Below are 24,877 nucleotides of genomic sequence, written 5' to 3'. Positions count from 1 at the left end.
ATGGACAAATGTTACGTATATGATACAAGATTAGACATTGCGGAGATGATGTGCATTGTCTTTTCTGTCCAAAACTTCAATTTTCTCCCAGGATGAAAGCATATCCTTTGCGTTTTGGACTATATTTTATATAATTCTCGCACGATTTTTCCTGAAAATGCAATATCCTGTGTAAAAAGAGGAAGATTTTCCTATGAAAACATATTTAATCACCTTGACAAGACGTTGTATACTATATCAAGTATGCAGAAAACAAAATTCAAACGTAACTGCACTTTATATGTTAATAATGCACGGTGCATTAATCTGGATATATGCTGGTGTCTGTCAACAACAGCCTGCAAGATAAATTATGCCCTCCACCCTTGTTGTGTCACTAAGTTTGTGCATTGATTATACACAATGGTATCATGATGGTCCACAGGACATCTTTGTCTTTCTCTTCATCCAGCTCATACCGATTATCGGTGAATTCTGCTAAGGTACGCTTTATGTATATGTTATTATTCAGCTTGAAATGAATATAATTTTATTACACTTACCATAAGCTACTGTCAATAGTTCTGAGTGAAGAGGATCAACAAAATTAGGTATCAACAACATTCTGTTTACACGTAATTCTAAATAAAATGTTTATAGCTGTGACGTAATTGAGTATAGATCCACATATTGTCATACACGACGAAATGGCTCCAAATCACCAGCAATCGACGTGAAAGAAATAGGTATCAGTTGCTGAAATGTTAGAAATAGTCGTAGGTATATATAATCATTTATCGACTTGAAAGAATTTGTACGAATTCAAGTGTACGAATTAAGGCAAAGACAGTCAGCAACGTGTAAGAAATGAGTAATGTACACACAATCAACAGCCATCGACATAAGAAAAGTTTAATGTATAATTTTATTTATTTGCTTGGTGTTTTATGACATACTAAAAAATATTTCACTTATCCGACGGCGGCCAGCATTGTGGTGGGAGGCCAAAGCATAGACAACTGACCTAAAGGAAATGAGTATATGTGTAGAAAATCAATGTCCACTGACAAGTAAAAAATGAACAACTCATGCAGACAGTCAACAGTCATCAACATGTCAGAAATGAGTGACGCAGGCTCTGTAGAAAATCGACGTGAATGAAATGACTAATGGATGGGGATGAATAAATGAATGGCTATGGCTTATACGCCACATCGGCAATTTTCCACCGATATAGAGGCGAGAACAAGTTCAAAACAGGAGTCAGATATGACTAATGAGTAGACATTCAAAGGTTATCGGAATGTAAGAATCGTCATGTAAAAAACGCCTAATGAACATAGATAATTAACAGCCATCGACATATGATAAATGCCTAACGCATAAACAATCAACAGTCACAGATTTATATAGGACATGCTCAATGTAGGGTCAGCTAACAGCCATCGACATGAAAAATGCCTAACGCATAAACAAATCAACAGTCACAGATTTATGTAGGACATGCTCAATGTACAGACAACTAAGAGTCATCGACGTTAAAAATGCCTAACACATAAACAAATTAATTTATTTTTTATGTACTCAAGAATATTTAACTTATACGACGGCGGCCAGCATTATTGTGGATGGAAACTGCCATACCTTCCCACGTACGACCGGAGAGGAAGCCAGCATGAACTGGACTTGAACTCACAGGGACCCCACTGGTGAAAGACTGCTGGGTCATCATGCTGCGCTAGCGCGCTAACGAACTGAGTAAACAAATCAACAGTCACAGATTTATGTAGGACATGATCAATGTAGGGACAACTAACAGCCATCGACTTGATAAATGCCTATCAACAGTCACCGATATATAGGACATGCTCAATGTACATGTACAAACAATCAACTGTCATCGGCATGTAAGCAATGTATAACGTATTACCAACAGTTAATACAACGAAAAACTGGGCAGCCTTTGGATAAGAAAATCATTAACCGAGTTTACTTCACGCACTCAGTTTTGGAGTTCAAAGGCTAAATTTAATGAAAACGTGTCCTTAAAATTAGTCTCAAAGTTACGGGTCGACATCATTCGCCAGACATTGTTTTGTCTTCGTGAACGTTTATTCGACCTCAGCAATTCGACGTATTAGCAATTTCTTAATGCCCACCTTTGTGCACCTGTGATTGGGTAAGAGCAACCTTACAGACGTAAGCCGACGTTGGGTTGTAATCTAGGTGGGGAGTTTTGTTCAGTTGGGAATCCGCTTAAATGTTTTATGGAAGCAATGAAGCCGTCAAGATCGGCAGACTCAACATGATTATACCTGAACGTGAAGAGGCTATAGTACATTGCATCAGGCAACATGCAGATGATACAGGCGGATTTTCTCATCAATTTGTTCTATATGTCCGGCATAGACCATTGTCGGCGAGTATATTGCAATTTAACATCACGCTTTTTTGTACCTAATTAAGCTTAAGCCATCCATGGTGCTACGGGGCGTCTAAGTTACTATATTATCTGAGCAATAAAATCCTAACTGAGGTAAATTGACAAACTGAGGCCGCATTAACCTGTAATAGATGTGACTATTAGCCAACTACCACACGGTCTCCACTGCTCTGCATGGTTTAACTCTCTTTGTTGTAGTCTTTCATACTGGCTCTACGTAAATTGTGGGTAACTTGCGTGTAAGAGGGTAGCAACCACAGCTAAGGCAGAAACGCCTATACAAACAGCCTTTTCCCCCATATTTAAGCCTACCTATATCGTATGACCTGTTTGTTCACATGCCTGTCAGAGAAGTCATCAACACAACCACATGACAACTTAAAAAAAAAAAAAGATGTAATAATTATCTGCAGTTAAGCCTATATATACATATAGAAAATGGCATGAAACTAACCTGAAGAATGAAGAAATCTCAAGGACACTGAAGTGATATGCTATATACTCACCATGCTATACCGGTACAGATAATACATCGTTGCCGTTCAAGTATTCCAGATTTGTCTCTAAAAGGGTTCAGATACAAGAGAATTCATTCGTCTCCTATTGACATTGTGCAACAAAAACTGGGGCATTTTACCTTCAATGACAAATTGATAGTCCTGTTTACCCTGGTTTAAACAAGCATATTTACGAGTAGGCCTCCCAGCTGTGTATTAATAATACACTAATAATGGTGTGCCATTAATTGCTATACACTTAATTAACTGTGGATTTGAGAGGTGATATTTACATGGTTGCTCTTCTTGCGGGTTCGCTAGTAACTATATTACTGAAGAATCGCATCAGTCTAGATATACCTTGTGTGTTGTGTGGTTTTACTAAGTTAAACTTTTCAATTAAATAAAAAAAATACCCTATATTTTATACATACCTAGACGCCACAAAAATGTCATGTCAAATTCATTGCAAGGAAAAATGACTGTCATAAAACAAAACGTAATCTTGCACAAGCTTACACCACGATACTATCTGTACATGAAATTGGAGAATTAGATTTTAGTACAAACAAGAACTGATACACCACGAAGGTTGCCTGCTCATTAATTACCATAAAGTGCAGTGATCAGAGGCGAAGATTTACGTCTGGAAAAGAACAACTTTGAACATTTAAGGAAACCATACCGGAGATGTTTGGCAAAAAACCCAGCACAAATCTAATGTGAGTTACTCCTATCATTTCAGAATAGCCCAGATTATTACCGTTCACACAATAACATCCTAGTCTGTGCACGTGTTAGGCCTACTGTTCAAAATGGGTAATGTAGTTCCAAGCGGGTCTCATAACATTTTCGAACGTACACACTATGATTTGATTAGCGAAATTTTTTAAACAAAAATCTCAGTATAGCCTCTTCAGTTGAAGTAATTCACATGCATTTGATGGTGTGCACACCTGAGAGGATACATGATCATGGTGCGCATTGCGATGACTACGACTGGAGTTAAAACCAAGCTCTAGGCAATGCTTACTTAAAACCAAGCATTCAAACAAGGCTAAGAAGATCGTTGTACAGTCTAATCTTCTATGTGGGCCATTAGGGTCCTACTCCAGCACAAAGGTATCAAGCCTGAAGCAACAATTATGTTCTGATGCACAATTACTGCAAACCTCAGGATATTGATCTCCTAAGTCACCGCGAGGGAGATATGCTCCTATGCTTCTTCCGTTTCTGAGTACCGTACATACAGTTATAATTCCCCAGTAAGAGTAGTTTCATGGGTGTACTGTTATAGTAAGTTCACACTGATGAATCAGGTCAGCTTGCGTTAGGGATGTGTTTGTGACCCAGATTCCAGAACAAACGTGTACTGGATCTTCAACACCGTTAACGAGTAATGAATTATGAAGATGATTAGGAGGATAGCTACACAGATACTGTGAAGTACTTAATTTTCGCGGTGAATAATTTACTGCGAAGAATAATTCCAGCGAAAATATCTTATATTGAATCGCATACTACAGCCAGTAGTAATAATGAAATGAAATCTTTGCCAGGCTGAAAGGCCAGCTAAATTTTTTAACAGCAAGGAAGGGAAATTATATTTCAAATACATACAAACTCTGGTGCTCAGGCTTGGTGGGTATAAAACAAAGTGGGAGTTCATTCGTCTTTAGCTTGATTAGTCTTCACTAAGTCGGTAAAGTGAAAGGAAAGTTGATACCTTCACGTGTTGGCTTCTAAGGAATGTTGCTCTGATACACGCTATCTCTTGGCTGTCTCTCCTGTGGTCCAATGGGTGAGCTTCTAACAAACTGTGAAGTGTGTTCAACAACACAATGGCCGTTTGACAGCTACGGCAATGTTTGGGATTTCTGGCAGGCTACCGAGGACGAAAATAAACGCAAATAAAGCAAAACTTACCGTGTTGCTTGATAACGATTGAGTGACTGGCGCCGATAATGGTGAATTCATGTGTTTTGCGTTGAACTGCTGAAAAGATGACAGGCCCCTTTAAAAGTACTCATCAATGGTTCAAAAAGAAGTGACACATATTTGAGTACAGCTCACGGTAGATGCGAAAGTAATCTTCTTACGTAGTGATACTAGTAATCCATCTCCCATTGTTTTAATCTCTGATCCAGATCACGAGGATTTGCAACACCGCAGAAAACAGAGGAGGATTAAAGGCACCCATGATGATACCTATTTGACGTCCTTGAATAATTTCGGTCATATTATATCTTGAAAATTTTTAAGATTTTTTTTTTCAGTATTCTCTTAAACACGTGAAAATTAATTCCCGCGAACACATTTTTGGAGAAAATCCGCGAAAATAAATCCCAGCGAATAATAATTACTTTACAGTAGTACATATATATAGTCATACACAAATCACAGGAAACACAAACACTAAACCCGGTGAAAATCTGACATGGTAATTTAATAAAAATCCACTGTATACGTATTTGATTCTGATGATTCTGATTGAGACACATCCCAAAGCGCTTAGTGTCATTCTCTTCCTTGGGACTTTAGATTTCCCACAGAAGTCTTGCACTTATATATCATCTTGATAAATGCTTTCTAATCTAGGAGTATAAAAATAGTGAAAATTTCGCAATAAAATGGAATGGTCACTCTAACCATCTCTGAGGAAGACTTAGTATGTGGAATAAATTACATGATATCAAAAAAATTTTCTGATATTCTCTACAAATTAAAGGCACGCACAAATGTCATATCTTTACAGCTGATGTTGGTTTCCACACCACTTCACTCTTCTATTATAATATTTACACTGTTTGGTCATCGAATGGCCAGGATTCTGGCCAGCTGGGGCAGTATATGTCCCTGGAGGGGCCCAAACTCTATCATCTCTCCATCCACCATTATGACACCTTCCTTACAAAGGGGCTCTATACGGAACGCCAGAGCCCTAATGGTCTCCACATGGGGAGAGTCCACATGAGCTCCTTCTGCCATGGAGGAGAAGAGATTGAGCAAGGTGCCCCGTGTCACCCCGGCCTTCCTCAATAATGTCAGGTACACAAAGCCCTCACTGAGGCGCCCCTGTGGGGCCATCATACAGTCATTAGACAGGTGACTCTGATACACGGCTGCTACTGTAATAAACTCGTCCTCCACCGTCACCCAGTTGTCTGGGACAGGCTCAGATAGAGGCGGAACAAGTGGGGTGGGGACTGGAGCGTCGCCTGTCTTCACAGCAGTCACATTCTCCCGGATGATGCCGTTATCACTGAAGAGACTATCCTCAGAAGCACTCATCTTTGCCTGAGGTACATCGCCAGGTTTCATGTCCCCAGAATCCTCTGTCTGACTTTCAGTACCTGGACTATCCTGTAGCAGACTAGAGAACAGTTGCTCCTCAGTCTGAAGGTTAATGGTATTGTGTTCAGACTGGCTCCTGTCTCTACTACCAACCTCTGATTCTTTCCCTGCCTGTAGATCCTGCAGACCCTCTAGCCCTTCACCTGGGACAGAGTATGATCGTAGTTTGTCGCCCACCATGTCTGGCCCAATCACCCCATTCGAATCAATGGCATTTAAACTATCTGTTTTACTTTTCAGTGAAAAACTCCTGATTTTTCTTAGCACCTTCTCTCCAGCAGGCTGGCCATTGGGCTGACTTTGTTCATATTCTGCTATAGGGAGGTAGGAAACTCTCATCCTGTAGGTCTTCAGTCCTAGGAACAAGGCAAAACAGAAAATCTGCATTCAACAAATCACTTGAGTGCAATACTTATGTAGGGTGTAACATGTTCATTTTTGAGCTACCAGGAGAAAGATACAAACGAAAAATACAACAGTTCATCACTTCAAAAGTAAAATAAAAAAGAGTTTTCACTTGGTGCGTAGATCTTTCAGATAGCGTATAATACTTCCACACTTAAGCTACAGACAGTCGCAGAGCAATATAAACAAATAATTAATCAGCTGAAGTCAAAGATGTTTCACTCTTTGAGCACTTATGTATAAAGCTTTATGGGTGTTTTTCTCCACTAAAAAATGCTCAAAGATCGCTAGCCCAGAACACTCCACTCAAAAACGTTTCTGTTCGGTGTTTGGTGTGTACATAAATTAACCTATCTCGAAAATACTGTCTTTGTGAATTGTTATCCTTCATAAAAGGTTCAGATAGGCATTGTCTCCCTCACTCCTGTCATCCTGAAGACCATCCCACTTACCCATAATTCGTTTTAGCGCACCCAGTGTGAATCTAGCACCACCAAGACTTCTGTATTTTTCACTCTCATAATCCACATCAGCAATAAAGCCAATACATGTGGATAAAAAAGAGTACACCTTTTCTTTGGGTGTCTCAATAGAGACAAGATCCATAGGGAGTACTCTGTGTTTTATCAGAATGAATGTGGAATGCAGAACGATATTTTCAGTCATTGGTTCACTAGAAAAGGAAAAAAAGGGAAAGACATTTTTTAAAAACTACCACCATGGAATAATACAACAGTACAGAACTACTAACGTTACTTGTCAAACATCACCAAAGAGGTCTTGAGGTTTGAATTCCCACGTAATGTGATCACTGCTTGTAAGAAAGTGGTAAATAACTCTGGAGTAACACAGTAAGCAGCATGACTGAATACTAGGTCAAAATTTTGCAGACACTGCCTGAAAGTCTATAATTTAAAAGTTTTAGGTGGAAATGCTATATTTTCTGTAATGTTTAGCATTTAAAACAGAAAAACTTTCAATCACAGTAAATCTATAGGTATCTGATTTACCCAGCTGAGTAGTTAATGGAACAACACAGGGCATTTCAGAACCTCCTGGTAAAACTCCAAGAGGCATTTTAATAGCTTTATCCCAATCAGTTCTTGCCATGAACCCATTGATAACCTGGAAATATATGTATACAATATTTAACATGAAACTTAAGCAAATATGTAATTCATAAAATAATTAAACATATAAAGTTTATCAAGAAAGGAATGGTGAGACAAAAATCTGTGTGAGTGATAACCTACATTATTCTGCTGATCACTGCTCATGTAACATTGCCTTATACAAGCTTGGGTCATCATTTCAATGTTTATACTGCTATTTCACTGACTACATTTTACAGAAGTACCGGTAATCATTTACACAGATCTGAGAAAATTAGTAAATTAGGGGCTGATTTCATGAAAAATTATAAAAAATGCACTACTATGAAGAAAGATATGCATTAGAGAAAGCTGTGTATTACAATTCAGACACTTGTATGAGTGCATCACCTGTATGTGCATATCTTTCACTGATGTTACCATTTTGAAACCAAGTGACTTGGACAATGAAGATAAATAAAAGATAACAGCCACTATCAAAATGCAGTTATCAACAATCAATACAGCCTACTTTACTGTGCACTACACTAAAGATCAATGATTATAAAGCTTTTACATGTAGGTCCCTATCCTTACCCTTACAAGGAGTACTGGAGGTATACTTGAGGTACAGTTGATGTGTACCACTGGGGTACAAAGCCTATCTGAACTGAGGTGTGTCTAAGGTATAATTTAGGTGTATCTGGGGTACTACCAATTACGCAAGTTAGTACCTCAAGTACATCTATGTTACACCTCAGTGGAGTTGTACCCTGTAGAGGTGTGTTTTAACTCTTATTTTGTTACAAAAGAAGCTCAAAACACTTAAATATTGGCTGTGTAAATTATAAATAAATTTAAGTATGTTTGTAAGTGCATGCTATTCTTCGTTTACAGTGTCTCTAAATCTCACCTGACTAACAACAACAGTGATATACATTTAGGTGAGGCCTGTTAGCTGCTTGATCAAAATTTAATGCTATCCCTTTTCTATGCCATTACGAACTGTTCATGTGCTCAAACTTGTTACAAATTCTGTCCCAAGAAGCATCAAGCAGTGCATAATTGGGTTGCTCTCTCACAGCCTGGAATATATGTATGCACCCTGTTCAGGGCAGCCATCTAAGAATAATCAGGGGCAAATATATCAGATATATGTAAATCTGATCTCTTGTTTTAAAACTTTAAAAAAGTGGCTGAGGTGTACTTTAGGTACACGACTGCTAAATTATATTCAAAAATTCTCAAAGTCTGTAAGGTGTGCCCGAGGTAGATCATTTACCTTTTTTAACTTTCAAAGTTCCTATGGTACATCTACTAAGTGTTGATTTTTTTTTTTCAAACTTGCTGAGGTGCATTTGAAGCACATAATCTCATGTTCAAAAAACCGCTCAAAAACTCTAGTTTCTAAAGTGTACCTGAGGTACATCTTCTAAATGTTAATTTTTTTCAAAGTTCCTGAGGTATTTCTGAGGTATAGGCATATGGCCTATACACCTCTGATAATATAGATGGGGTGTACACCTCATCTATACCTCACACTAAGGTGTACATGAGGCATACACCCGATATACACCTCATCTATACCTCACACTAAGGTGTAAATGAGGCATACACCCCACATAATCTCATGTATAACCTCTCACTGAGGTGTACACCTCATGATTGTAAGGGTATGATCAAGTACATGTAAATTAATATCACCATGCCTTATCAGCCAATAACCTTTTGTTGCAGTTGAAGGCATATACAAACCTAGAAATATGTTGCTGGTGGTGAAATCAATGTAAATTTTGATGTGGCATTCAACCAGGTTATGTTTGCACAAGCTTCTAGTATAATGAGAATATCTGAAGAAGCATGGTTCACCTCATACACTAGTCCATCTCCCGACACAATCACTACAGCATAGCACTCAGACAGATCCATGGTCCCCACCAGGTCCTTGGCATGGCCAGCATACTCTGTTAAAATATCATAGCACATGTACTACAAATCACAGTTTGCATGTCTTTAGTTATACAAGTATATTGTTTTGGATTCCCCAAACATGACATGTACAAAGATTTCTGACCTTATAGTCGACTTGTACTCTTGGCCATGTTGGATCTCTCTCAAAAGCTTGTCACCGAAGACAGTTAAAGGTCCAGAGGAGATCATGGAATTCTTTGTTAGAGATCAAACGTGGCCACAAATGCAAGTCACCTTGCTGTATGCTGTAAGAGATAAGTTACAGTTACTTTATACTGAGAACAGGCTGACCAATTCTTTATGTTTTGCATAAATGCTACAAAAACTAGTAGATGTAAAGAATCCTAGCTATAACCCGGGACCTCCTACATAACACTGGATGGAAGCTGTAATAACCTTCATTTTCTGTAATCTGAACAATAAATAGTAAATATGAATGACAAACTTAAAGTTCACAAATTTACAACATTAAAGGAAACAAGAAAACAAATCTAACTGGCAAAGGGAAATCTTTTCTATATGCTTGCATGACCTTCCTCGGATTCCTTTAATTAGGCATAAACTGGAGTCTAACTGCGTATGTAAAATGCTCTGGAGTAAGGCATCAAACCATAATGACGTTATGCTAGCATCCTAAATGTTTTCCCTGGATTGTGACCTGTCAAACTCACCTGTTGTAATTAAATCATACTTTATCTCTGCCTCATCCAACATGGGTATAACTTGTTTCTGGAAAATCTGCAAGGCTTTGCCAGGACCACTGTGTGGGTTCACCAATACCTTGAGTTTCCCATGGCTCACAGGAGCACAGGATTTTATCCCTACAGAAACACAAATCACTGTGCAGTATCACCTGATGAATGACCCATAATGTGCACCTGGCGATGCAATATCATATTGTATCAACAGTTTATGCAAATGAACAGGGCAAAAATATGATCTTGCTAAGTAGGCAGTGGTTACTTTCAAAACAAACAAGAAAATACAAAAATAGAAGCAAATTTTCAACAGTCAATTAAGTGTCAATGTTTAATTGTCACATCTGAAGAAATCTGATCGACTGTCTAATGTTAGATTTGAAAGCATGCCAGCATGGTTAACACAATGAAGACAAATCAGAAAACTGAACATATAACTGAACTACATCAATGTTACCTGTACATGAAAGCCTAACTGACACTCGGCTGGCATGAGTTAGTTCACTAGAGGCTTTAGTTATTTATGCATGTACATGTCATGGGTGAGTAAGGATCTGTTATTTGTGTTCAGCTGTTAACGTACAGACGGGCAGACCACTGGTCCGGTTTGAGCCTCCCTTACCTTCTTTGTCACCTTAATTCCCTGCGCTAGTGATAAGATAACACGGCGCCATTTTGCCGACACTTTCCGATTCTCCTCGTAGCTTTCGAAATCATGGATATCAAAAGTTATAGACTGTCTCTGTCTTGTCATCTTTCCAGAAAACAGTTTCTTTCGAAAAGGGTACGCATAGACAGTGAAATATGCAGAGCTATCATCCTGTGCTCCTTGGCGACATTGACAACCGATCACATCAGAAGTAAAAATTATTTTATCATCCTTGTTATCAGCTTCTGTTGGACGAAACCAAATGGCTTTTTGCGAAAGTCTCACGTGAAATTCAGGCTTTTTTCGTGGGAAAAGAGAGAAATTTCCACACAACAACGTCTCTTGCCGATCGTCCACGTCCATCAGGCCGGGTGTAGCCATCTTTACATGGTCGAACGGCTTGGTGAAGTCACATGACTAGCACAAAGGTCAAAGTTTGAGCTATCAAACTATCTTGTCATCTGAGATCAAATGGCCGTGTTAACCTGAAAACAAAAGGTACTGCTTTTCAGTAGCTGTTTTATCTATGAGTTAACATTATAAATAATTAAGACTGCATAAATTATGTTCTTCAAACACCTGCAACGTAAATAAGTAAGAAAGGCAGAACAGCTGCAAGTATATATAAAAAGGAAAAGCAACATTACCACTGTAAAAAGCTGAGACTAATATAGATGCAGTAAAGACCCAAGTCATAAAAAAAGGCATTAACTGCCCTATTAATTTGGTTGCATTCCGCGTTCTTCTAAGGATAACACGTGAGAGGGGTTTACCTTAATCATGGGAACTTTGTGAGTGGTAACACTCACATGAGTGGAGTGAGACAGTGAGTGGCTTCTGTAATGCGACACTTTGTAAGGAAAAACATTCCCAACATACCATCGCTTATAATCACATTGAAAGTGTAATTTATTGCTGTAATGTTCCCGGAAGAGTGGGCAACTACAAAGATCACTGAATTAATGTACATCAGAAACGAATTCGTCTGCTACAACATCGACCAGGCGAATTTATTACCCATAACGCTCTGCGCTTCCTCTTCCGGCGGTGTCCAAAATGGTGAGAGCAGCAACACGCTACGTCTCAAACAAATCCCTTAATATCTCTCCCAATCATTGTCCTTTTGATGCCATTAATACCATCAAGTCTCGTCAGAAGAACATAAAATAAATTCTTTGTATTTTCAGGGTATCGACATTAACCATAAGAATGATCGAAAGGTCCACAGGACCGAGCCCAAGAGCGATGACATCTATCTTCGTCTCTTAGTGAAAGTAAGTACATGTAATGGTCATAGTTTTACTCTGTGGGGCTGTGTTTATTTGTGCAAATGTACACTCGTACACGTAACCACGTAGAGCTGGGTGAAACAGCTGTTTATTGTAAGTACTGTTAGGATGAAGAAAATGAAGCAGATAAAACCCACTACAAAGTACAAGTGGTAGACAGTACACATCTTCATCAGGCTTCGCCTGAAAAGATGCAACAATATTGTAACGGCCAGTAAACACAAACCTTGAAACAGACCAGTTTGGTAACTTTCAAATGTATGGACATCGGTGCTAGTGAGAGTTAACAGTACATGAATTTATATATCAATACATCTGGTTAATTCTAGCCCCAGAGATCTCCAACTCCTTTACTTATATTGGCCTAGCGTTGTTGGAGTCTCGACACTAACAGTATTAATTTTATACTCAACGAAGGTCCAGGCTGATTCTATTACTTATTGATCAAGTATCGCGTAAATAAAAGACAACAACCTTAAGACCTGCTTTCCGGACCCACCACACTGCCACCACATGCCCCTACTTGCTTTAGAATAGATTTATTAAAGCCATGAAGGCTTCCATGGCACACTCTCCTTGGCCGTGGCTGCCATCTCTCTACTGTTACACTGTGAAACAGAACATGCATGTAGGCGTACATGTAGCTACTCAACATGGTGGCCGTGACAGAGAAGCATGTACCGTGGAAGCCTTCATGGCTATAATAAATCTATTCTGAACCGAACCTTAAGCAAGATACATGCTTTCTCCTTGAAAGATACCCTGCTGACAACAAAATACAATGGCTAGAATACACTTGTTCTTGAAAGCCAAAAAAAGTAAAATACAAACTACATGTAATTCCCAATGAAAAATGCCATTGGAAGAAATTTCCGAACAGCCAGCACTTACCTTTCCTGAACTTGGCAGAAGCGTTTGGTATTTTGGGTGATTCGGCCTGGCAGAATTAGCAAGTCTCGTACAGTGGTCGAGTCCTTCTGTATCAAAGGGTGGGGTTTTTTTTATGAGATCTGATCCATATTTTCTCGATCTGTGTGGTTTTTAGGCCATGTATGTGACTGCACAGTATCCTGCACTGTGTTACTACAGTCGCAAACCAGACCTGGACATGGAATTATCTTGGATTAGTTGTAATAATAGAAGGATTGTCTCCTGATTCTTCCGTTTTGGACATCTTAAATGATCAGAATCGGTGCAGGGGTCATAAACTATCTTATATGTGCAGTTGGCAGGCCCAGCACTGGGGATCTACTTTAGCTACCATTTTATTCTTGCCTACAAACTTAACTTGCACAGACATTGGAGATAAAGTTTTTTTCATAAAATACTGCTTCACAGCTGTATGAAACATTTATTTTGTGCTAAAGCTTGCATTTTCCTGTTAGGATATCCTCATTCTTCCAAACACCTTCCCAAGATCAATCGAACTGCAAGAATCAGGCAAGCGAGTAACTGTAATAGTACTTGACCAGATTATAGGTCAGAGACAGTTGAGTATGTAAATGTAATGAATTTACACCTGCACTCTCAGTCTCAGTTGGCATTCAAATTTGTTATACCAGCGTGTGAAGAATTCATAATCTGTCTTTCTCAGTTTTAATAACTTGTTGCATAGTCTCGATTTACACATTTATAAAAATGTGTATAAGTTGGGGAGGGATGTTGGTAGGTTTCGTTTGTGGTCTTTCAGATCTTACTTTTTTCCTATTTGCAAAACAGCCTGATCGCACCGAAGCGGGCGAAGGGCTTGATCCATTGACGGTGCTTTACTACCTCCTTTCACGCAAAAATTTACGTCAAAGGCATATCCCTCCACATCACTAGTTGTAGGCGTAACCGAGAATCCTTGAAATGATGGGGCATTGGGGAACGGTGTAAACTGACTATTTTACGACATCAACAGCTTTTACGACTACCATTTACACCTAGCTTATCTGCTTTGCAGCAGCGTGTAACGGTAACTACACATGCACCTCAAAATGGCAGATTTTCTTGTCGACAAAGATGAAAACGATGTTTGTTTGAGAGATAAAGAGGCAGTAAATGTCAGATACCAATAGGTATCTTGTTTGCTTGTGATAGTGTATGTAGTGAAAAAATTTACACCATGTAACGTAGCCTATGTTCATGGATTTAACAGCTCCTAATAATATTTAGGCCCACCTTACGTCAATCGAGTGCTTTGTTACTGACCAACAATGTGGATGTTATCAGGCGGCCATTGACCTTAACCCTAGTGTTGAAGATAGGGGCGTGCAGGTGTAAACGCACTTAAAATTAGGTGATGCTCTTCTAAAATTAAAACAGAGTGTACTAAACACGCGTGACGATTTGTGTGTATGCCTAAATTCGTGAAAGCTATTGGGTGTAATCTACATGCGAGATTTAAAGCAAACAGTCCTGTCAAAATGGGGAGTAGATCTCCATAGTAGTTTACGGGCGCGATGCTCTCCACGGTGTGTTAGTTTTTAGAAACTGAAAGTTACTGCAAAAGCTCAGGCTCTTTGAGATATTTGTATTTGTGACATTCTTTAGTGTTTCCCTTGTTTAGAAAAATTGTTTAGTAAGATGTTAAACCCCAAGCACTCACTCCTTTAGTGTTTCCCATGAAGAAGATGTAGCAAAGGCTAATAACTGGTCATTTGGGTTACTATACAGCAAGTTCTGCTACTGCATTGCATTAAGTCGTCCTAATATCGTTCCCAATATATGGTTCTAATTCTAGACACAGATCGTCAGTTATTTGTGCTATGTTGAAGTGGCAAGGGTCCAGTTGCCAACGTGTACATGTATAGGTGATTTCTGAGGGGTGAGACATGCAATAAAATAAGACAATCACAACAATTAGTGTTCAGAAACACTTTAGATTTATACTTTGTAGTGCCAATAAATAAATAAAGCACAAATAATAAATTTTTGTATCCTAATGTAGGCCTACATTTGCATATAGAATAACAAGCGTATAATGTTTTGATCCCAAAACAGATCAAATGTTTCAACAAGGTTAAAAAAAATTATCAGTCGTATTGGGCAACTTACCATAAAATGAAATAATACTGCAACTGCTGCTATCAAAACAAAATGAATAGGTAAATTTGTGAGTTAGTGAGTTATTGGAATAAACCCAGTAGGTCTATGAGCGTCATTCAGAGTTATTCCTTCTGAGGAAGAGCTGAAATAATTAATTTATTCCAGAAGGTTAAGACAAGTTGTCATTCTAGGAAGTTGACATGTACATACATAAACTTGTAGTCCTATTGTAACTACAAGAATCTCTGTACCGGTAAGTCTATGTAGGCCTATACATGTATGCACATGCATGTCCTTTGATTTTCTCAACCCCCTGCGCTCAGTCAGCTTCACACTCTCCAGGTGTATTGCTGGAAACCCAAAATAGTGAAGTGTTGAAGGAAAAAAAAACCAAATGTGTACTGAGGTAGGCTCACCCAGTAGACCACCTCCTCTCTTGGAAAAGTAGGGAGTACCGCACTATCTCTGAAGATTATCTGTAGCACTGCTTGACCCATTTGGTTACTGCCCAATCATTGATCTTTCTAATTGCGTGAATGCGAACAAAATTATACAAAGTTTTTCATGGTTCGTTGAAGTTACCTGTCAAATTGTGGAATGAACTGTTAATTATAGGCTATATGTGACGAACAACTGGATATAATTCTGAAAATCTAGAAAAAATAAAAGTTGACTGATTGTAGATGAATTTATGTGTCCTTGCCATATTTGCTCTGTTGAGATACAACTATACAATGTAAGGACGAAAACATGTGTTACGTTATGTTTCCTTGGTCTTTTGCCACATGCGGCAGTGGTACAAATAATGAAGATTTTCATTCTCACACTAACCAAGGTTAACAAATAGAAATCCTAAGGGCTTAGTTGCAAAAAAATTTTCTCAAATGTTAACAACGTTACAGTATATCATATAATGATGTTCTAGTGCAGTGCATTCTCTTTAAAGTCATGTCATAATGAGGTGGGGCCGGGTCCTCCATTACAGACAAAATAACTGATAGGCCCTTTGTGGGTGGAGTAGACCAATAAATTGTACTAGACAATAAAAAATAAAAGAAGAGCAATAGACACATTCCACAGCCCGTGGGCTCCAGTTAGATAATTGGTAACTCCATTAAGTATTGATAAATCAAAGGCTGTCAAACTTATGCTTGTTAATAACTTCATTGGCCTATAGAATTTCATTGGACTGGGACTGGCGTTAATTGTGAGCAAGGCTTTATGCTGTACGAGTGATAAAAGTTGATAAGAAGATAATCATACTAATTCCTCAAACAATTTATTTTTTAGCTGTACAGGTTCTTGGCACGCAGGACAAATGCCAAGTTCAACAAGATTATTCTGAAAAGACTGTTCATGAGTAAGAACAACAGACCACCTATTTCACTGGCAAGAATGGTAAGATATGCACTACGAACGGTTCCGCTTGTATTTCTGCAGTTTTCTATTTAAGCTTTGGCTTAAAAGTGGTTATTAAAGTGACAGCATATTTCTATCTGCTTTTAGAGAATCATCATGGGATTCTAGATATGTAGTGTGACAGCATGTAAATTATGTCCGTTTGTGACCTTACCTGAACACTGCTTCTTGGTTATCCTTTGTCTTTGCAAAGAACAGTTTGTGAAAAATTATAGAATTACTTTATAAATTTACACATAATAACTCTGGAAACTTGGAACACTGGAAATGTTTACAATTTAAATAGGTTGTACCATTAATAAAGCAGTTTCAAGCATGTGATGGAGATTTATGTTGTATATTTCAGGTCAGGCTGATGAAGAAGCCAGGGCGTGAAAACAAGCTGGCTGTGGTTGTAGGAACAGTCACAGATGACATCCGCATCTTGGACATCCCTAAACTCAAGGTAGCAACACACTTGCACTGATTGGTTGTACATTTTTGGGAAGTAGGATGTAAAAACCAAAGCATGCATACATTTATGTACCCATGTAGTAACCTTGGCAGATATTGTTATGTTCGTTTGCTCTTCCTATTGCCACACCGAATTACCTCCATTCAGGTCATTTTCCCATTTAATTTAAATGATGTGTTTTTAGAAGTAAGCCATGGCTATGTTGGGCTGATAAAATTGATTAATTTCGAAGTTGAAGTGGCATAAGCTATCCAAGACTGGAAAGCTCAGGATAAACATTATTTTTAAATTGAAAAATCCCCTATTGATATACATGTACAACTGACAGCTTGGCCAAACTGTTAAGTATGAATATTCTACCTAAGCTGAGAAGAAAAATTTTTGAAGAAAATATAGGCCTACATGAATTTTGTTGCTTTTCATATTTAAATATCTTAGTGACCTCTGTGAGTGAGTAGTTAGCATGCCAACATGGCGCAATGACTCCAGAGCCTCTCACCAATTTAATCCCTGTGAGTTCAAGTTAGGTCGTGCTGGCTTCCTCTCCGGTTGTAAGTGGAAAGGTCTTCCAGCAACCTACGGATGGTTGTGGGTTTCCCTCATGCTCTGCCCGGTTTCCTCCCACGATAATGCTGGCCGTTGTGGTATAAGTGAAATGTCCTTTGAGTACGATGTTAAACACCAATCAAATAAAATAAATATCTTTAAAAGGGCATATTACACAGGTGTTTCTTGTCTCAGGGATCCATTATTAAATTATGCTAGTTATTATTAGGTAGGACAGTTACTTTATCAACTTTGCCTTTAATGGATAAAAGTTAACTGTCAAACTTAATCATGCCTATGTGTATGCAGAAACTGACTCGCTTTACAAATCTAATCAGTATCTAGGAACATACTGATTGATTGAGTGATGTTTTTAACGCCTTACTCAAGAATTTTTTTCATTTAAAATATGGCAGTAAAGCTTATACTTGGTCTTGGACGAAATTGAAGCAGCGATATAATGGTATAAAGTGTATTGAAACAAAGTGATTTCTGTTTACAGATTTGTGCCTTGCGGGTAACGGAGCGAGCTCGGGCACGTATTCTGAAATCTGGAGGTGAAATCATTACCTTTGACCAGCTGGCTCTGAGGGCACCCAAAGGACAGAACACAGTGCTCATGCAGGGTAAGTGTTGGGGCTGAAGTGAAGGGATTCATAGGACGCTAGTACCACAGTGTGTAATCTTTATGCTTATCACACTTGATCCCCGGTTTCCTCTCACCAAAATGTCAGACCAATTTTTCAGAGCATTAAAGAGAACATAAGCCTGCCACCATATATACATAGAAAAAATGATACAAAACAGAAAAATGCTTAAAAAATTCTATGAAGTTTTGAAAGCCAGGAAGATGAAGTTCAGCATTGGGGATATGGCACTGACGGACAATTCACTCTGAGTAGCCATGTTGTAGAAGTCCTTATGAACTTGGCCAATCACAAGCGCTGAAAGCGTCACATGATAATTATCTGTCACATCAAAAAACGTATTAGCTCTCGATTGTCAGTGTGGTTTCTTATAATGGATAAATTGGATTTTGCGGTTAGTTCAAGTATTAACCCGATGCATTTTGAACCACACATTTATGAGCAGAGACTTGAGTTACTGCAGTAACTTCTTAGGAGGAGCTTGCAAGAAAACCGCCTCTCAAGAGTCTTTGCTTGAAGAAATATATTGCGACTTTGCATTACTTTTCCTTAGCATAGTCAGATTTATTACGGAAATATCTTCCCAAAATCTGAATGAAAGGCTCTGTTATCCATCAATTCATTCAGTTTTTACTAAGGCATAAATGACGTTTCCAAAACTTTCCTAAAAAAAACACTTAATGTTTTTTAAATGACTAATGCAGTATTTTAATTTACCAGGTTTAGAGGGCTTAATCCGTTCATTCCACCTATAAATTTTTGCAGATTTAGATTAAAGGTAACTCTTTTCTCACAGGACGCCGCAAATCTCGTGAAGCATACAGACACTTTGGCGCAGCCCCTGGTGTTCCACACAGCAAAACTGCGTATGTGTTACCATTTTAATTTCTTATTTATCATTATTTCTAGTTATTTATATATTTCTTGGCGCTTGTGATCAAGATTTCTGTGTGTTCAGTGCACAGATGTGTTTCTGATAGTGGATAGATGGAACTAAATGAATACTTGTGAAGTAATAGTTGATCACAAAATTACCGAGATTACCGTCTTACCGAGATTGGCATGAGGGACCATTTGGGGTACAAATGAAAAGTGAGAGACCTTTTTAGCTTGTCTCATACCCTGAGCGTCGGCGTCCAATAGCAGTGAATGCAATGTTAGAGGTGGTTTCTGAAACAGTACTTCAGGTATTGAGATCAAGGTTTGCACGTATGTAGAGCACAATAGCACAAGGGGATATTCCAGTGTTGATACGATGTGTGGATAGTAAGTGCCATAAATTACTGAATTCCTCACGGGGTGCATTGTGTATTAGAATCAAAGTTAAACAAAGTGTTAGGGATGTTATCTCAGAAAGCACAGCGTGTATTGAACTGAAGTTATATATGCATTTAAAGCACAATGACACAAGGGGGATGTTCCATCACAGATGCTTCTGTGGGCATGTTAATTTTCAGGGTGCACACAGTCCTTGAAACTCCTTGAAAAATACAATTTTATTATCAAGTAATTGAAAGACATTAAAAAATACAAATACTCCTGGAAACTCCTTGAAAATCTTGGTTTGTCCAGAACTTAAATATTGTCTGGTGACTGCCGAGTCTGTATATTGAGAACTCGCTGATAATTCTCCCATGATCAGGGCTTTTTGCTGGCACTCGCCATTGTTGCAAATTTAGAACAATTTTTTGAAATGGCGATACAATTTGAAAAAATGCAAATGTTTTTGGCGACGAATTTATTTACTTAAGAAAAAATACAAACATTATACAAAATCTACCATGAGAGTTTTCTTGGGTTTTTAGCACATTTTTGCAATTTTTCTCATGAAAATAACCCAGTTTCATTTCAAACGGCCTCATCTCTTCGAAACAACAACACAGTTGTATGGCGATTACTTGACAGAAATCTGCAAAGGGTATTCAGCATTGTTGCAAGTTGACTTACATTACATAACGCTTGAAATCATTGTTAAATAACGAATGAGAATCATGGCATTTTGGAGAATGCCTTTCATCACCAATTGTGAAAAAAAAAAAAAAATTTCAAGGGAAAGAAATCAAGGTAGAGTTACACCTGTAAATGAAGTTACCACCCATGAAAAATTTAAACTTTTACGCTTAATAAACTATTTTTTGGGGGATCAGAAGTGAATTAAATGTTTCAGAATATGTGCGGTTACCTAAATGTGTAGGCCATCTGGTTTTCTCTTGTTAGACTGTGTTACACCAATGTACTGATCATAATGTTGCATTTAAATAAACTGAATTTACAAATCAATTTCATTCCAATTTTTTGTGATAGAGGAAATTACATTTTACTAGGATCCTACAGATATGTTGAAGAAAGGTTTGACTTTGTTTTTCAAAAAACAAAAACAAGCAGGTCCATTATTTTGGAGGCAATTTTTCTAAATGTAACATTTGATAAACTCCAGATATAGCTTGAAGAGACCGATCTGATTCTAGCAGCTACACCAAGGCAGATAAAAACGAATTACAGAAGGAGACCTAGAAGAGTCATGGCCGCTTAGGATGTATGGCTAAAGAAATATAGTATTTACTACAAAATCTGATGAGTGGCTAAAGCGACTGGCTAAAAAAAATACTGACCCAGGGGAAGCCCTGCATAATGATATATGGCGTTCATTTTTTTACTGAGCCAAAGCTGGGTCAAAGAATGTGTAGCATTACAGAGGTGAAGGGCAGATATTTCTTGCAAAAGCAAGCGTACTATTCAATATATATGCATGCAAATTAAAGCCTCTATAATTCAGACTTAAAATATAGTCTACAATTTTGCACAATGGTATGTTTAAAATAGCCTTGAAAATGACAAAAACTCTTGAAAAACTCCTTGTATTTCATTTTCATATACCTGTACGAAACCTGATTACCATAAATGACCAAATTCACGATTTCAGAATTCTATGTATTGAGCTGAAGTTGTGCATTCATGTGTCCTGAAACAGACCTATTTGCACAGAGTAAAACTGTCAACTTGATGGTGTTTCTATTTTTTTGCAGACCATTTGTGCGATCAAAGGGAAGGAAGTTTGAGCGTGCTCGTGGTCGCAGAGCCAGCAGAGGTTACAAAAACTAAAGCAGCGCTCAACTTTCAACTATTCACTTCACTCACAGTAATAAAGAAGAAAGTGGATTTATGGTGTTTGCATTACTTGATTGATTGAAAACTTTCTGCGTGGGACTTGATGTAATGTCTTTGACAAATTATCAGCAAAAAGGAATATCTTGCAGATGTCCTGGCATCAAGCCTGTAAAGAGGTATACTAATACGTGATACGTTCATTCTTGCCAAAACAATAGGATTGGCATTAAGACTAGTTTAAGGGGAAAATGTTCACTTATATATACTTATAGTCAGCCTACATTTAGTGTTAATTTGTTAATGTAAGGGACCACCATATGGAATTCTCTCTGAGCGTGACACTTGGTGATGCAAGTTTCAGACTACATCGGTACCAATTACGATTTCAAGGGTGTTACATACCTGAAAAAATGATTATTATAGCCGGTACACTCGGAATTGGTCTTGACCAGCTGGAGCAGGGTGATGCTTCGTACAAGACATTGACGTCCTCCTGGAGGCTAAAACTATGCCTTCAATCCAGATGCCTGAATGTTTTTTTTTTGTCACGGACGTATACTCTAAACTGCCTCCCTTTGTACTTCTGCTAACTGCCCACCAATAGGCCAGGTTGATCTTTCAATTCCGCACGAACCGAACCGAACCGAACCGAACCGAACCGAAATGAACATTCAACTAAACTAACGCGTTAGGTATCCATTGGGATCCTGTTCTTAATTTAAGAAAATGAAATGCTTGTATTATACAAGTACCTGTCAGTGAAAACAAAGGTTGAGGCAGAGATTTTGATTTTACTAGTATTTTGCCTTACCAATTTGACCCAAATGACCTTGGCGTGATTCAAGATTATTGTGCAGTATGCAACTGGAGCAGACAGAGCTTCATGATGAGACACTCAAACATATGTATTGCCAAAATAACGTGTATTTGCCAAGGAATTGGAGGTGCTGTTATATAAAAGACATCACTGTCCATGGAGTGTAAAGCCAGAGCAAGCTTTGACAGTGTGGTAGTTGGCGAATGGACATACGTGCCGGGTAGCGTTTGGTGATATCGGCCTCATGTCAGGCACCCAAGCTTGAGTAGAAGAAAAATGCAGTGATGTTAATTGCAATTTATTAGACCTTTATTATGCTTATTACAGCGTCCGGCTCAAAGTTGGGAGACCATGGGTCAAACCCAGGTTTGGTCAGATCAAAGACAAAAGAGTACTTTTAGGTGCATCACTTGCCGCTCTGCACTGAGAGGTTGGAGCAGGGAAACAGGGACTAATGACTCCTCGTCGTTGTATGACTGAAAAATATCCACGACGTTAAGACCCAAGCTTGCATATATCCATACAATTAAGAACTGGTCAAAATGCTGTGTTAGTAGTACAAACCCAGACTAATGTAATATGAAGGAGTGAAATCCTCAGTTACCGGTGTCAACGTGTGAGGCGTTAAAGCTGTTAACTAAAGATAAACTTACGCTGTAGTGACGCTCTGATCTGCTCATATGGCGGGCTTTATTTATGAGAAAATTGTAAAATTTACTCAGTGTGATGAAAGTTGGTCCCATTATATGGCAGAAAAGTAACTGATTCTTATGCATTTTCATGTAAGGTCATTAATAAGTCTCCAGTTTTGAGGTTATGACATCGCCTGTGCCAAAGCCGTTGAACACGAACGTTTGCATAGTTTAACTCCACTAGGGTGCCTTAAATGATGTGTGTCCAGATGTATTATTTATTAATAATTCGCTACCCCCTATGAATATTAGCTAAATATAGAAAAAGTTTACAATAATCTGGGGGCCTCCGTGGCTCAGTCGGTTAGCGCGCTAGCGCAGCGCAATGACCCAGGAGCCTCTCACCAATGCGGTCGCTGTGAGTTCAAGTCCAGCTCATGCTGGTTTCCTCTCGGGCCTTAAGTGGGAAGGTCTGCAGCAACCTGCGGATGGTCGTGGGTTTCCACCGGGCTGTGCCCAGTTTACACCCACCATAATGCTGGCCGCCGTCGTATAAGTGAAGTATTCTTGAGTATAGTGTAAAACACCTATTAAATAAATAAAGACAATCTGAGTGAAATGGCATTTAAAATCACCAGATGATAAGGCTGGTTTTATGCCCTTTTCCCGCCAACACTCGGTAGACTGCGCCGAATTACGTCGTAGAAGTCCAACCTTTACGAGATGTCGGAGCTTCGCCAATTGGTAAAGAACACATTTATACAATCTGTATCTTAAATGAAAGAGGTATACTTAAGGTTAAATAAAATATCTAAATTTTGTGTCAATAGAATTTGTTATTTGAGTATTTAATTGTTGAACATCGAAGTCTCCTTTACGCCGCCTTCTGAACAGATTACATACGTCATCGTGCTTCGCTTTGCCGAGTTGCTCTTCAGGACATGGAATCCCAGACATTTTGGCAGACAACAGCCACGCATGTAGGCATGATGTTGTGGCCCTCTTAGTACATTCCAAACTCTTTCTCTTTAGCGTTGGCTTTTACAGACCTTAAAATTATCACGATATACGTACATATACGTACGTGACAGGAAATCCATGTTAAACATTTGGCAAGAGTAAAACCTTAAGCGCCTTGACCTCACAATGAATATTCAAGAGGTAGAAAGGAGGCTTTTCATTGGACAAGCCATAAAACATAGCGGGACTTTAAATGTGCCACGAATCGGTGGATTTTGTAGAAAATGACGATGTTTAATCCCTTTTCCTCTCTTATGAAAACTTTAAAAAATGTAAAAAAAATAGAGTTCCGCACAGTTTGCATAGCTCTTTCATTAAAGATATAGTTTGTATAAATGTGTTCTTCTCTTTTAAACAGCTACACGAGTGACAACAAGCACGTCGAACTTCTCCACGAAATTACTTGCTGTTCTGCATACGGTTCTAAAAACAGGTCGTCGAAGAACCATGGGGTTAGTTTTTACGAGTTACCAGACGATTTGCCCCTCAGAAAGGCGTGGATTCACAGCATCCAAGGATTCTAGACCCACCAAACACTGCCTTACCCGTCTCGCCAGTTCACAGCTGGCAGCTACGAGAGCAACACAGTTGAAATAAAAAGATTTCCACAACAGCACCTACAGTGGTAATGAAATACTATTGACTGATCTGTAAACTAACAGATAGCAAATCTCTGTACATTGTAAACTTAAGGGAAGCATGTGTTGAATGTGTACATATAACAACAATTGTTTAACATATGCCACTGTAACTTGATGCGTAATATGGAATGGAATCCTGATCGAATAAGAAATAAGGTAATGCTATTTCTCACTGGACATACATTTA

At 38.5% G+C, this 24,877-nt stretch overlaps 2 protein-coding genes across 2 annotated transcripts; one reads left to right on the top strand and one right to left on the bottom strand.

The window, feature by feature from the left end:
* Positions 1-5,230: 5,230 nt before the first annotated feature.
* Positions 5,231-12,108, bottom strand: LOC135468329 (sphingosine kinase 2-like). Its single transcript, XM_064746562.1, is given in 7 exon segments — positions 5,231-6,629; positions 7,131-7,351; positions 7,689-7,725; positions 7,728-7,803; positions 9,639-9,733; positions 10,412-10,561; positions 12,105-12,108. Coding segments are annotated over 7 exon segments (1,482 nt in total). The 3' UTR covers positions 5,231-5,730.
* Positions 12,109-12,127: 19 nt separating this feature from the next.
* Positions 12,128-21,631, top strand: LOC135469157 (large ribosomal subunit protein eL18-like). The gene is made up of 7 exons (XM_064747701.1): positions 12,128-12,146; positions 12,275-12,361; positions 16,697-16,804; positions 17,172-17,270; positions 18,328-18,451; positions 19,269-19,338; positions 21,499-21,631. Exons 1-7 carry the CDS (start codon positions 12,144-12,146, stop codon positions 21,572-21,574), a joined length of 567 nt encoding a protein of 188 aa, XP_064603771.1. The 5' UTR covers positions 12,128-12,143; the 3' UTR covers positions 21,575-21,631.
* The last annotated feature ends 3,246 nt before the right edge of the window (positions 21,632-24,877 follow it).

The sequence above is a fragment of the Liolophura sinensis genome, chromosome 1 (genome assembly GCF_032854445.1).
Source record: "Liolophura sinensis isolate JHLJ2023 chromosome 1, CUHK_Ljap_v2, whole genome shotgun sequence".
In the NCBI taxonomy this organism is placed as follows: Eukaryota; Metazoa; Mollusca; class Polyplacophora; order Chitonida; family Chitonidae; genus Liolophura; species Liolophura sinensis.
This window is presented reverse-complemented; position numbering and strand designations above follow the sequence as displayed.

Coding starts and splice junctions, on each gene's coding strand:
- LOC135469157 (XM_064747701.1), top strand. Junction 12,362..16,696: donor ATCTTCGTCTCTTAGTGAAA/GTAAGTACATGT, acceptor TTTATTTTTTAG/CTGTACAGGTTCTTGGCACG. Junction 18,452..19,268: donor GAACACAGTGCTCATGCAGG/GTAAGTGTTGGG, acceptor CTTTTCTCACAG/GACGCCGCAAATCTCGTGAA.